This window comes from Micromys minutus, assembly GCF_963924665.1.
Source record: "Micromys minutus genome assembly, chromosome: 16".
Classification (NCBI taxonomy): Eukaryota; Metazoa; Chordata; class Mammalia; order Rodentia; family Muridae; genus Micromys; species Micromys minutus.
The window spans coordinates 39,338,102-39,352,847 of NC_137985.1; the positions used below are offsets into that span (position 1 = coordinate 39,338,102).

The following is a 14,746-nucleotide window of genomic DNA, read 5'->3' on the forward strand; positions in this document are numbered from 1 at the left end:
TTGGCACAGCCTCGGTGATCATATGATTTACATTGTGGTTCTAACTTCAGTGGGCGTCTCAGTCAAACCATTTTGTACAATGGTGACATGACATGCAAAGGTTTTATTTCACATGTTGGTTTCTGGGTTTTCCTGTCATGGTTCCATCAGATTGAATAGTGTCTCCATAGCCCTTCTGAGCTATTCAGGGGAGAACTGCTTGAAATCACAGCACTTGGTGACTTTTGTTCTCCAATTCATCGTGGATCAATAGGTTTTTAAGATAGAAGCTTACTCTGGCTCTCTGTGCTTTCCTTCTCTTGGGTTTGGTCACAGAACAGTGTGTGAGCCTATGATCCACATTGTCAGTAGCACTGCAGTTCAGAAAGCAGTTCTGCACCAGAGTTGCTGGTGTGCTGATTATGATACCAAAGACAAGTTCAACAATATGAAGAGTAAAAAAACTTGCAAAGCCATGTGATCCCAGTACCCAAGAGTTGGCTGCCGGAGGGTCAGTGCAAGTTTGAAGCTAACCTGGTATACGTAGTGAGGCCCTGTCCAACCACAACTACAGGGCAAGACACAGCCTTTAAAAAACCAGCATGCCAGATTGAATGCCAAGTGAATGACATGGGCAAGGCTAGCATTGGTTGGGAAGGATCAGCATCGGCACTGTGGAAAGTGGGGTGACCTCCTCTGTCCACTGGACTTGTTGCTGCCAAGGTCACTAACAAACTCTTGTTGATAAATCCAGTGGGCATTTCTAATCTTTATCTTTTTGGATGTCCCAACTCTATTAGTCATTGTTGACCTTCCCGCCCCCTCCCCCCTTTTTTGTAATACTCTCTTTTTTTTTTTTTTTTTTTTTTTTTTGGCTCCTGTAACATATTCTAGGTTTTCCTTTGGTTGGTCAGTCAGTCCCTTCTGCAGGTTTCTAAGGTTGACTAAGCTGAAACCCATCTCCTGTCCTCTGGATGAGACTGTCCACTTCCTGTCAGCTGCCATCTGGCCCTGCACCCAGAGTACTCTTCCGAGTAATACACATGTGCATGTGTGATCACCTCCACCATAGGTTTAGCAGCTACCTCACATGTACTCACAGTGTGAGTGCAGCGTGTTCCAAAGCATCTCGTGCCTCTGATAGTTGTCTTTCCCACCCTAATGCTAACACCAGCTAGGAACATGGATTTTTTTTTTTAAATCTTTATACAATTTTTGTTATTCCCTCTGTCAGTCAGTTATCTGATGTCTATGAATAAATGGCTTACATTTCTCCATCTCTGCCCTCTTTCCTTCAGCCATGGTTACCAGTATACCGGATTAACACAGTGGACTCCCAGCTGGTACCTGGCTTGACTCCTAGTTTCCACTGGCTGCCCCTTTCACCTTGCAAGTAAAGAGACCCCACTTTTCCAAACACAGATCCTGTGACACTGTGCCCCTACTTAAAATCCTGTAGTGATTCACTACTGCCCATCCCAAAATAAATGTGTACGCTATTCAAGGCCATTTATAATATTGTCTTTCCTCTGCCTCACTATAGCCACTTCCTGCCCAACTGTTTACTCCACTCTTAGAACTAAAGTAGAGGATGTGAGAAACTCAAAGGCTGGAATTACTTCAAGAAGGTTTTGTTTTTGTTTTGTATTACCCAGTTTTACAGAAGGCATTTATTTTCATTTTTAATTAATGAGAGAAGCGTGCCCTAGTGCAGGGGCTGGCAGAGGTCAAAGGTGTGGGATCTTTTGGAGTTTGGTTTACAAGTTGTTGGGAGCCACCCAGTATGACCTCGAGGAGCCAAACTCCGGTTTTCTGCAAGAGTAGTCACTGCTCCTAACCGAAGCCATCTCCAGCCCTGTATAACCCAGTGCTTTAAAACGTTTGGTCACTGAAGTTTGGGCTTCTGATGTAGTTCCTGAGGCATGGAGGATGCTTTTCTGGGCCCCTGGGCCAAGAATATTTTTTGAGGGTGCACAACATTTCTGTCTTCACCCAGAGGAGAGCCAGGAACCTCAGTGTAGTGTCTCTCACTTCATTCATGTTTCAGAGTATTGTGAGTATTTTAAAACATGGAACTATAGCTACTTGATTATATGTTATATGACAACGTACTTTCAGTCACTGTGAGGCCATGGTCAGTTAGTTCCTAGGCACTCTAGGTAGGCACTACCATACATGGCAGGTCCCTGGACACTGCAGGCCTTCCCTCATCGCTCAGCCTGTGACTCTTCTGCTGTCTGCTGGCCGTTTGCTCCTGTGATCGCCTCAGGTCTCAGGTCGGCTTCTGCTTCCTCCAAAGTGCCGTCTTTCCTTCCCAAGCTCCCATGGGGGACTTGAGATCTTCGTCGTGCTCTTACAGGTGTCTGCTCATTTGTCTCTAAAACAAAGGCAAAGACCATAGCTAGGAATGCGCAGCAGATCCTAAAGGAAGCCTCCGAGTAGATGAACAAACAAATGCCTGTGGATAAGGGAAGAAACCCAGATATATCATCTGAGCTGAATGTCCTCCCTAGCCCCCAGTCTAGGGAAGTCTTTGAAATACGGAAATTACAAGACCCTTGGCCTTAGTCCAATTACCGGAGTTGAGGGCATCACAGAATACGTTGCCACCCTGAGCCTTTCCTTCCTGTCTCTCTGCAGGCAGTGCCAGCAGTTACCCCTGTGGATGAGGAGAGCTCGGATGGAGAGCCAGATCAGGAAGCTGTGCAGAGGTAATGTGGCATCTGGCAGTGCTTGCAGAACGTCCTTGGGCAGGCTCCCCTGCAACCAGCGAAAGGTCACCTCTGCCCAGGGAGGTGGTGCAGTGCAGCTTCAACACTGTGTGGTCTCTTTGCTCAAGCCAGATGGCATGTTCCTCCCCACATGGAAGTGACAGAAGACTGCCCAGAAAATCTCATTTCTATAAGCGCCATTGGAAGCCCCTTAAGTGACAGCAATAACCTTAAGAACGTTTTCTCTCCTCCCTCCTTCCTTCCTTGTCCCCCGCGTTCATATTGCAACTCTGATAGTGTTCAGAAGGCCTAAGCCTGCTCCTACCTGCCACGAACTGTTTACTGAGAAGGAATTGGAGATTTGAGATGACAGTGATCCTAGCTAGTCTGACCATGGACCTCTGGCATGGACTCCTCCTTCCCAGGAGAATGAATGAATACCTCCTGTACTGTTTGCTGTGTGTTTCTTCCACCCCCTTGTACCAACAATGAGATATTGGGAAGAAAAAAAACCATGGCGGTTGGGGGGCAGGGGCAGATGTAAATATCCATTGTTTGCAGAACCTTGTTGAGAGATGCCTGATTCACAAAAGACGACCGTGACTGTCAGGCGTGCTGTGCGGTCTGATGGCCTCAGTTCCAATAGCCATGGTCTTCAGCTCCATGCATGCCCCCTTGTGGAGTTGTCTTTCTTATTTTATGTGGAGGAGTTTTCACCAGAATCCAGCATGTATTTTCCCAGAAATACAGGTGTTCTTCAAGATTATATGTTTTCCCTCAAGGGAAGTTGAAATAAAATGGTTTTCATGGGCTCTCGGGGAAACTTCGGGTGTTTTTATCAATGGACGTTAACCACTGATGGCTTTCTCTAAGCAAGTTTGTATACCACAAATTACAGTCTAATAACAGCTTTCAGCTTACACAGGCAACTTAGGCAGGAACGAAGTAAGAGCCTTATGGTTGTTGTTCAGGATTCCCTTTCTGCACAGGAGGTGTCTATGTAAGAGTTCCTGCCCAAAGGTGGTCTTGTGCAACAGGAAAACCCTAGTGAACAGGGGTGTCACCAGCCTAGACAGCAGCAGAAGAAAAACCTGGTGACTTTGCCTCAGTCTGATGCTCTTGCTTCCATGGTTTGCTGATAAAATGAGATTGCAAATGAGTCCTACTGGTATCATGAACAAATGAGAAAGGGATGTACTGGGTCCCGCCTTTCCTCCTTGCAAAGGTGCAGCTGTGTTTTACCTTCTTTGTCTTAGAGTTCACTTCCTCTGGCCCCACCTCCTCCGAACCAACAGTGAAAGGCCAGAGTGCCTGTCATTTTGAAGGGACAGGAAGGAATCATGCTTCTCTTATCTGTATCCAAGACAAGTGAAGTGCTAAGGAAGCCTGCACCAGAAGCAGGGGCCTGGGTCTTGTTACAGTGCTGACCTGTGTAGGTTTGCAAGCTCCTTAGAGTAAAAGGCATCATGGAGGCCAATTCTGGCCTTCTCTTCTTACCTTTCTTCTTTACCTCCTGAAAATTGCTCTGAATATCACGTGTGGTCTTATTTCTTCATCCTCTAAGCTAGTCCTCTGGGACCATATCAGTTTTTCTTCTCCAGTCACTGAGTTTTGGTCACAGGACATAAGGGAAGAACTCGGTTGTTCTCAAACAAGAGGCTACTGACATCAGGAGACATAAGTCAATTCTTTCTGAATACCTCACTTGTCCCTCTAGAAATAGGCATTGGGTTCTATTTCCTCTGACTTATAGTTTAGAAATTTGGAGAAAAAAAAATAATATGAAGAAAGATAACTTCTTCTATTGAATGGAATGAAGGAAATTGATTCACTGCCTCTGTGAGCTAGATCTCCCTTTCTTCTCTTAATAGCTACTCTCAAGCTCGAACCGGCCACTTCAGTGGTGAGCTGACATCTTTCGGCCAGCTAGACACGCTTCTCTTCCATCCTGTGGGGGCTGCTCACTGTGGAGTCCTGGCACCCCACACTTTCCTACCCAGTGCTTCAGACTAACTTCTGTTGCTTCTTGCGCGGGAACATTCTTGTCTTTTTTTACTATGAAATGTCCTCCCTGCTTGTTGCAGGTACTTGGCAAATAGGTCCAAAAGACACACACTGGCCATGACCAGCCCGACAGCTGAGATCCCACCGGACTTGCAGCGGCAGCTAGGACAACAGTCTTTCCGTTCCCGGGTCTGGCCTCCTCACCTGGTACCTGACCAGCATCGGTGAGTAGCCACTTGGCAGTGTGAGCATCCTGGAGGCTCATTGGATCTGCTAGCACCCTACTGGCTAGTCTCTAGCTCATGGTGACTAGCTTTAACTAGCAGCCACCTGCCATTATAAGCTCACATCTCAGCTCCTAGCCCTAACCATTGCACAGGGCAAAAGCTTTCTCTCGGATTCTGGAGCAACCGAGGCTCTTCTGTCTCATTTCTCAGCAGGGCTGCTCAGGACTTGCGTAGGCCTTCAAGGGAGTGGTATTCTCAGAAGGCAGCTCTAGAAAAGAGGACTTTGTAGCAACATCCTCAGACATGACCTCTAATAGTTCATCACCTTCGAAAAAAATTGGCACTTGATGTGTCGTCAGAGTAGTAGGCTGGCTGTAGACGGAGGTACACCCCTGAGGTGTGGTAGAGCAGGAGCATTCCATCCTTTTGAGTATTGTGTTTAGGAAGTCGTTCTTTGAATATTTGACAGAAAGATCTTTCGCTAGGCCTCTGTTATTGAGAATTCATTGCCTTGAAGAGGGAAACCAAGTTTCCCCATCCTGACTAGAGAAACTTCACTGATTCCAAGGTAGCCTGTCAGCAAGCGAGCAAAGATGATTATCCTTTGTGAGTCCTTGATGACCGGCAGTCTTAGCCATGTCTGTTCTGATGCTGTCCCCAGCTCCCAGGCCACATTATCCAAGTCAGCAGCCATTGCTTGATCTTGTTCCTTCCAGTCTTCTTGGGGTGGGGTGGGGTAGTGGAATACAGCTTCCTTGGGAAGGTTGAGGGAACTTGGTGTGTGTGCCAGTAGGAACACTTGCAACTAACCGTTCTGATCAGCTCCGTACAGCGTTCCCATTGTGCTTCTCACTGAGCAGCCGGGAATCAGCGGAGGCAGGTGAACTCTGAGCAGAGAGGCCCGTAGTTAATGCCACGATGGAACTCTGGAAGAAGGAAGATAAGCTTTCACAATTGGCCATGATCAATTTAGAAAGAAAAAGTCCTATTAGGAACTGAAAGAAACCGTGAAGGTTCTCGTGCAAGATTGTGGCGGCACAGTCCCTCGATGGAAACCCCCTGGGAGCTGCAGTCAGTCACCTCAGAGAACTCCTCTGTGCTGGCTGGCTGGCCAGCTGCCCCCACCCCCCGAGGCAGTTCATAACTTGCACTTGTTCTGAAGGTGCTTTCGTTGCTCCTCACTTCCTCTTCCTCGTCTGATATTTGATTTGTCAGCATTTCCAGGGCCTTCTGTTTAGCTTTTGTCCTTTGAGGACCTGGCTGTACTTCTCGGTGCTCCTCTGGAAAATGGTGATGAGTGCAGTCCAGCCAGCCTTCCTCACAGACCTTCTATTCTACCGACATTTGTTCCTAAAAGAAGACCACAGCTGCCTGCGGGGCCATCCGTGGGACATGCACTGTGCTTGCAGACACTGCCGGGGCCATGCTACCTACAGCTCTGCTGCCTGATCCCGTTACACCTGTGTTACTTGGGTTTCTAGGGCCAAGGCAATTTGAGTTGGAAACAAATGAATACTTGAATGACAAATCATGTACTGTGGGGCGGTGGGGTCACTGTGCAACACACAAGAGACAACACAGATTCCGAAGAAAAGAGAAGTGTTCTAAGGCCGTAAGCACATGATGTGACGCGGGCGTCCTGTCCGTGTCAACGGATTCCTTTCTGGAACATGATTAAAAGAACAGAATATATATCTATTCTTTGTGTTATAATAGGTGAAGGCCATCATGGAGACTGAAGAGGGGCTGGTCAACATTTTCACCCCTGGAAATGTATGATTTAAAAGTTAACACAAAACAGGTTCTATCCAGTTGGGGGCTACATCACTGTTTGAAGAGCATAGTAAAGGGGACAGCCTATGTGAGGCTGCCCTGGGTGACCGTGGTTACCATTGAAAACAAAGTTACACATGCTTGACATTGCCTGTGGCTCTGCAGTGGTCAGGTCCTTCGGAACCAATCTCTTGAAGTTAATGAGCCAGGCTGAGCTGGGGCCTGACTTCACAGCCTGAGTTTCCTGAAAACTGTGCCACACCCCGAACCTGGGAGATTCTTGCAGTAATGAGAAAGAAATGGTTTCGTGCAGAAAGACGGCTCGAAGAACAGCTCTGGGTGACAGAAACCTGTCTGTTGCCTGAAAATACTGAAAGTGTAGGCATCAGTTTTGAGGGGCAATAATACCGGTGCTGTGTTTTCATTCAAGTCTGAAGTGCAGACAGAACAGGCTCTTACAAGCATCCTTCGTGAACTCATGTCTGGACTGTGACATCCATCCCCCACCCTGATTAATTTGTCTTGTATGTTACTAAAACAAGTAGGAATCCATGTGCATTTCACTAGCTCACTACTGCTTGAAGCTTTGATGGCATCTGAAGGAGTGAAGAGAGTAAGGGCTTCCACTCAACATCAGAACTCTCTTGGCATCGCTGCCTGGTCCTCATTTCTCCTCAACCCTTTCCTGTCTGCACTGTATTTGAACTTGCTTGTTCACCTGCTTCCTTGGCTTTGGCTCTGCTTCAGTGCAAACTGGCAAGGTTACCCTTCCCCTCACCCATGGCTCAGCGTAATGTCATCTCTGCCCTAGACCTGCCACCCCTGACCCTTTCCATCGGCTGTAGGGATGCTGCCTCTGCAGTCTTTAACCTGCTTATCTCAGCTCATAAACATCTCTTTCTGGTTAGGCAGAAAGTGTAGGTGTTAGCCAGCCCGGTGCTATTGTAGGGTTCCTGATCAATGGCTCTTCTTTCTCCACGTAAGACATGGCTGTGTTCTGATTGGACGTTGGGGACCCCCCCCCCCCCGTCAGCAGGAGGTTGGGCAGGGGCTGCTGTATGAGGAGATAGCATTCACTGTAGGAGGCCTCACGTGTGTTCATAAGGTACGTGCAGGATCTTGAGGCCCACATCCTGAGGAATGCGCTGTCTCTGTGCTGGGGTCAGAGGTCCCTCTCTTCCCCCACCCCAGCCTCCACCCTCCCTTCTCTAGAACAGAACTGTGAGTTCCAGACCAGACCTTTGACCACAGAACTGACTTTGATTTCAACCTAGCCATACATAGATTACTGCTAGAGGTAACTCGGGGTCAGATGGTGAATTCTAAGTTTATAAAGATACCAGGATGGGATCTGGTTTTAAAAACCATAGCTTGCACAAAATTATCCCCACCACCACCACCACCAAATGTAACTATAATAGAAAATAAATGAGTGACTATAAAAACCAAGGCTCTGGCTTTACTGAGGAGTTGCACCCTGCTCTAGTATGTTTATATAAGAACCGAATATAGTTGACCCTAGGACCTCAGCAGGCCTGGGAAGTAGAACCAACCTGAGGTAAGTGGAGGTGGGAGATGAGGGCCTGTAGTCCACTAAGGGGGGGCAGCCACCTCAGGAAGCAGCATGGGAATACCATGTACAGGGCTCTTCATGCATCCGCTGTCTCTGTATTCATGTAGAACCTTGGTCCCTGTGTGATTGGCCATAGCCCCCGAGTCCTGGCTGTTAATTGTCTCTTCCCATATATTCAGCTCCACCTACAAGGACTCCAACACCCTGCATCTCCCTACGGAGCGTTTCTCCCCCGTGCGCCGCTTCTCAGACGGGGCTGCAAGCATCCAGGCCTTCAAAGCTCACCTGGAAAGAATGGGCAACAGCAGCAGCATCAAACAGTTGCAACAGGTAATCTATGGAGGGCAGGGGTGACAGCGCAGTGTCCAGGACCCAGGCAGTAACTCTGTATCCTCCATGTCAGCCACACTGAGGTGTTCTAACTTATTAAGAGTTATTTATTCATTTTACATGTGTGAGTACACAGTTGCTGTCTTCAGACACAGGAGAAGAGGGCATCAGATCCCATTACAGATGGTTGTGAGCCAGCATGTGGTTGCTGGAATTGAACTCAGGACCTCTGGAAGAGGAGAAAGTGTTCTTATCCACTGAGCCATCTCTCCATCCCGCAGTATAGCTTTGTCATGTGCATTCTTCAATATATACTGCCCTTCCTAGGGTCAAACTCACATCCCTCATAATGAGACTTAAATTTCTTTCCACCATCTGTATATTGTTGGGAAAGCATTTCTGGTTTTAAGTTTTTTAGGGATAGTACTTCTAAACAGTCTTGGCAGGTCCCTTGCCATTGCAGGGCACTGGCTCCTAGAGGACCCAATTGCGGTACCCTCTCACCCCAGGCATCATCTCCAGCTGGTATTGCTCCCAGAGGTAGAAAACCTGCTTCCAGACTTCTATGAAGGGCCAAGAGCTTCAAGTAGCATGTGCTTTGTGTTTATATTTGATTCCACACTGAAGATCCCACAATGTGTCCCTGATGTTTCCCACTCCTTCCCACAGAGCAAAGTGTGAGGATTGTTGTGCATATACCCAGCATGGATACTGTTCTTCAGTGGCTCATTCTGCCCTTGAGACTTTAGGGGCAGATCTTCATCTGCCCAGTTCCCTGCCTGAGGTAGACTTGGCCATGTCCCATCTGTACCCACTGCTTTCCCTTCAGGAGTGTGAGCAGCTGCAGAAGATGTACGGGGGGCAGGTTGACGAGAGGACCCTGGAAAAGACCCAGCAGCAGCATATGCTGTACCAGCAGGAGCAGCACCATCAGATCCTCCAGCAGCAAATTCAAGTAGGCCTCAACTCGCTCTCCACTTTCTCCAGTGTGGTCTGCAGCTTGCTCCTGGGCTCACTAGCCTGTGCATTGTTTGAAAGACTCAGGGCAAAGCAGAGTGTGAGCTGTGTTTGCGGGTGACCTGTCTGATGAAGCACAGAAGCGGAAGTCTGAGTCCCAGATAATACGTTCTGTATCTCCCCAAGAATGGTCTCATGTCCTTTGTAGCTCATGATACTGTTGTCCCCCCTTTTGTGTTTTAGGATTCTATTTGTCCTCCTCAGCCCTCCCCACCTCTTCAGGCTGCATGTGAAAATCAACCAGCCCTCCTCACCCACCAGCTCCAGAGGTAATGAACCACTTAGACTCTTCCCGAATCGTCAGCTGGAGAACATGGCACCTTGGTCTGACCCATGGGAAAACTGGCTTGAGCATTGGAGATAGTCTTCCAGAAAAACAGGAAGCAGATTTAAAGTTTAAAGAGTTTCCTAAAGTCCTATTTCCTTACCCCCATGAGCAGAGTAACCTGACATCCGTTGCAGGCCAGGCCAGTAAGCGGTGCACTTGTAGCAGGGAAGGTCTGGTGGACTGAGGTGTGGGCCGGCTGTCCTGGCCTGCAACCATGTCTGTCTGCCCAGACTACGAGATGTCTGTTTGTATGTATTGTAGGCTAAATGTTAACTCCAGATGACTCTGCCAGTTCAGGAAGTTTATGTACCTGTTCTGTCATTTTTAAGGTTAAGGATTCAACCTTCAAGCCCACCCCCCAGCCACCCCAGCAACCATCTCTTCAGGCAGCCAAGCAACAGTCCTCCCCCAGTCAGCAGTGCCATGATCGCATCTCACGGTGAGTGGAGGCCTCAGGGCTGGATCTATAATATGCCATGCAGGGAAAGCCTTGCTTTTAGACTGTTGCCGGGGGTGCATGTGAGTGCCCGCGAGTACATGTTTTAAATTCTATTTCTTGACTAGAAATAAATTCCTTAACTTCTGAGTGCCTTTGCTTTCTCAATAATAACTGTAATAATAGCAACACTTAACAAACACTTAACTTATAACTTAACACTTATCAGTACCCAATAGAATAGTCCTTAATAGAGGTTAGTTGCTATTAATGTAGCTACTAAAAACCTCTCCAGTCCTCGTACTAGGTATGAAGACTGAAGGGTGCAGTTCAGATCCGGCCCACAGTCAGGTCTTTCTCAGTCTCCTTGGCATTGTGGAGAAGCATAGACTTGCCTGTGTGTTGTTCCTACTCTAGATGACCTTGGGTCAGAGTTGAATCTTGGGTTCTGTCCCAGAACTGCCACATGAGAGTGTGCAACTTAACCAACTCTCAGGCTCATTCAGAAACACTGCATACAGTCTCTGCTACTCAAAATCCAGCCATAGACCAGCTATTGGGGAAATTAGCTGGAAATACAAATTCATGAGGAGCCCACCTGACCAGCCAAGTCCTGGTTCTGTGGGTAGGACCTAGTGAGTTAGATCTGGTTCTGCCGGTTTCTGGTCTCGGCTTATGTAGTGAGGTTTAAGAAGGCTGTTCTAGATGCTACCTGCTGTGGCAGGTAGCCTGGGCATTCAGTCAGCCTGTGGTCCCGTTCTCTGCAGGTGCTACGTCTCCCTCGCAGTTTCAAGGCTTACCTTCCCATGGTGCAATCTTCCAGCAGCAACCTGAGAACTGTTCCCCACCTCCCAGTGTAGCACTGACCTGCTTGGGCCTACAGCAGGCTAGCCAGTCACAGCCAGTGACCATTCAGCTACAGGAGCCAGTTGACATGCTCAGCAACATGGCCGGCACAACTGCAGGCTCTGCCGGGCGGGGCATCCCCATCAGCCCCAGTGCCAGTCCGATTCACATGCAGCACCGCACCAGCCTAATGGCTCCTTTCAGCTATGGGCACCGGCCCTTGTCCAAGCAGCTGAGTGCTGACAGCGCAGAGGCCCACAGGTAAGGCTTCTTGTTGATCTAGAGAAGAATTAGCCCAGTGCGTGAGAAGGGACAAGTCTGCTTGTATTGTGTCACCCATTGTCAAAGCCACATGGTGGGTTTGAGGTGAGCTTGTTGATGAGCCAAATTGTTAGTGAGACAAGAAAAAATGGCAGAGGGCCTTTCTGGCGGCCTGAGGGAGGGAAGGAAGGTCTGTTAGAGAGCATAGAAAGATGCTCATTTCCCTGATGTTCCAGGAGGGTCTTCCTTCTCTGTTGTCTCTAAGAGACTATTATTCTAAACAGCTCAGATTATTAAGAACAGCTAGATTAGCCTGTGTATCTAGCTCTGTGGGTAGGTAGGCAAGCCTGACTCCCTGGCTTCAGTCCCTGGCATCAGAGAAGCCAGGTGTGGTAACACATTGTCAGAACGTCAGCCCCCTGGTGACAGAGGCAGGAGGATCAGGAGTTAAAGGTCCTCCTCAGCTATACAGCAAGTGAGGCTGGCCTGGGTTGCATGAGACCCTATTTATTCAAGAAGCCAGCCAAAGTCAGATTGCTGCTTTCAAGATAAGTACCTGCCCCGTGCCTTCTGCCCCTTGAAGGACTTGGATAAGCAAACAAGGGGATGCATAGTGATGGTGTGCACAGCCTTGCCACAGCACAGGTCTGCACCATGAGCATCGTGCTAATGCAAGCTAGTGCCTGCCCCCAGGGGAGCTGATGTTGTTACTGGAGTGCCTGGTACTCACACCATTTTGTGTCTGCAGCTTGAACATGAATCGGTTCTCCCCTGCCAACTATGACCAGACGCATTTACACCCCCATCTTTTCTCGGACCAGCCCCGAGGGTCTCCCGGCAGCTACAACCCTTCAACAGGAGTGGGGTTTCCTCCAACTCAAGCCCTGAAAGTTCCTCCACTTGACCAGTTCCCCACTTTCCCTCCCAGTGCCCATCAGCAGCCACCACACTATACAACGTCAGCACTACAGCAGGCCCTGCTGTCCCCTACACCGCCAGACTATAGCAGACACCAGCAGGTTCCCCACATCCTCCAAGGACTGCTCTCTCCCCGCCATTCACTCACCGGCCACTCGGACATTCGGCTGCCTCCAGCAGAGTTTGCTCAGCTCATCAAAAGGCAGCAACAACATCGACAGCAGCAGCAGCAGCAGCAGCAGCAAGAATACCATGATTTGTTCAGGCACATGAACCAAGGGGATGCTGCTAGCCTAGCTCCCAGCCTTGGGGGACAGAATATGACAGAGCACCAGGCTTTGTCTTATCAGAATGCTGACTCATACCACTGCCACCACACCAGCCCCCAGCATCTTCTACAGATCAGGGCACAAGATTGTATCTTACAGGGTCCCTCGCCCACCCCCACCCATGGTTATGCCCATCAGCAACTACTGATGCATTCGGAGAGCATGGAAGAAGACTGCTTGTGTGAGGGGGTCAAGGAGGGCTTCCCAGACAAGAGCCCAAGCACACTGACCAAAGGTTGCCACGACAGCCTGCTGCTTTTGTGTACCAGTGGGCCTGGAGACCCTGAGCCTTTACTGGGAACTGTGAATCAGGCCCGGGAACTGGGGATCCATCCCTACGGACACCAACCAACTGCCACCGCGTTCAGTAGGAATAAGGTACCCAGCCGAGGTAAGAATGCCCCTCAAATTAAAAATCTTGGGAAAGTCTACTATAATTTAAGTATGCAGGGGTGTTAGCTTGCTTCTGATAGTACTCTGTGCTCCTAAGGAAAACAAAAACAGGACAACCCTAAACAGGCCCTTTTGGGGAGAAGTGAAGCATGTAGAAAGTGGCGATTGGTAGGTAAGAAGCCACTTAGAAAACAGATGGATAGCAATAGGCAGCACCCAGGATGCACCTGTGCACACCGTGGTGTCTTCAGACTGTCATCAGAAAGCCAAAGTGGAAACAGTCAGCAATACTAGAGAAATATGTAAACTGAGGCTAAGAGTCAGAGCCTCCAGCCCTGGCCTCCTCTGTCCTGACTGTGAGAGCCCTAGACTGTTCTCATCTTCCTCTTACGTGACAAAGAAGTGGGACGGACACCGGCCCTCTGCAGTGTCTTGTGACGTTTCGACCATTTGTGTTTGTACAGACTGCCTGTGCGTGTGCGTGTGCCTCTGTGTGTGTGTGCGTGTGCGTGTGTGTAAGAGAGAGAAAGAGAACTTGGTAATTAAGTATGCTGTAGACTGCAGGGCTGCCTTCATTTCCATCTAGGGATGCGTTCCCCTGAGTGAGTTCATTGTCAGCCTCTCGTGTTTGCATGGCCCCTGTAGCTTCCCTCTCCTCACCACAGCCATGTAGAGAGTAAAGATGACTTATCCACGGAGTCTGGGACTCTGAGCATTTCTTCCTTATCTCCCCTGGAGCTGCCTGGATCTCTTGCCATGTCCTTTAAAGGAAACACACACAACTCAGCTCTAAGGCTGGCCAAGTCCTGCAGTCCAGCAGGTTTTGTGAAGACTCGGTGCTTTCAGATATACTTGGCGTGTGCTCAGAGAGGAGGGGAATGTGCTGCATAAAATGACAGTTAAATCCTGACCTCTGCAGCCGAGGTGTCCCCTAGCCCAGAGATCTGCCCTCCAAGTGCATGTTGTACTCTCTGCTGGTTGTATTTAGAGTAGAGCTTCCTGAATAGGTCACATGTAGAATGAGAGACACCTAGCAGCGTTGGGGTTGGGATGGAAGAACTCTGAAGGAACAGACCTGTCAGATGGAAGGACGGACTCAATTTAGCTATGTGTGTGATAAGGAATAGAACCTAAACTGGGTAGAAATCATAGCAGATTTTAGCTCCCCAGGGAAGACTGTTACAAGAAACTGCCATCACAGGCTACCTGAGCAGCCTATTGCTGGGTGTTCTAGAAGAGGTGGGTGCCTTTGGTGGGTATCCTGTGGGAGAGAATCCATGTGTGGAAAGCTTCTGATGACTCGGGTCATGGAGCCTGCACCTCACATGCGTGCCTCTAGTTTACGCATTCCATCCTTCCTTCTTATCGTGGTACTGGGGCACAATCCAGGGCCTCTCACGTGCTAGGTGAGCAAGCTCTATCACGGAGCTGCACCCGGCCCATTGTCCCCATTTTACCAGTGAAGCAACTAAGACTTAGAAGATTTATAATCTGCCTCTGGGTCAGAACTGACAAGTGGCAGCCAAACCCTGCTGCCATTCGGTCACCACCCCAACAGTCATGAATGTGTCTGATGTTCAGGTTACGGAAGGAATCGCAGAGCTGGAGGGTGCCTCCCCTC

General features: G+C 48.9%; 1 protein-coding gene across 2 annotated transcripts in view; it reads left to right on the top strand.

The window, feature by feature from the left end:
• SIK3 (SIK family kinase 3) overlaps positions 1–14,746 on the top strand; it is a 197,806-nt gene that overhangs the window by 172,819 nt on the left and 10,241 nt on the right. Inside the window, exons 14-21 of one of the 2 annotated variants that reach the window (XM_080930375.1) lie at positions 2,620–2,690; positions 4,775–4,918; positions 8,447–8,597; positions 9,427–9,552; positions 9,798–9,883; positions 10,272–10,381; positions 11,146–11,485; positions 12,234–13,123. In XM_080930375.1, the coding sequence (XP_080786501.1) occupies positions 2,620–2,690; positions 4,775–4,918; positions 8,447–8,597; positions 9,427–9,552; positions 9,798–9,883; positions 10,272–10,381; positions 11,146–11,485; positions 12,234–13,123 (1,918 nt within the window). The remainder of the gene's footprint in view (positions 1–2,619; positions 2,691–4,774; positions 4,919–8,446; positions 8,598–9,426; positions 9,553–9,797; positions 9,884–10,271; positions 10,382–11,145; positions 11,486–12,233; positions 13,124–14,746) is intronic. The other variant, XM_080930376.1, reaches the window with a different exon arrangement.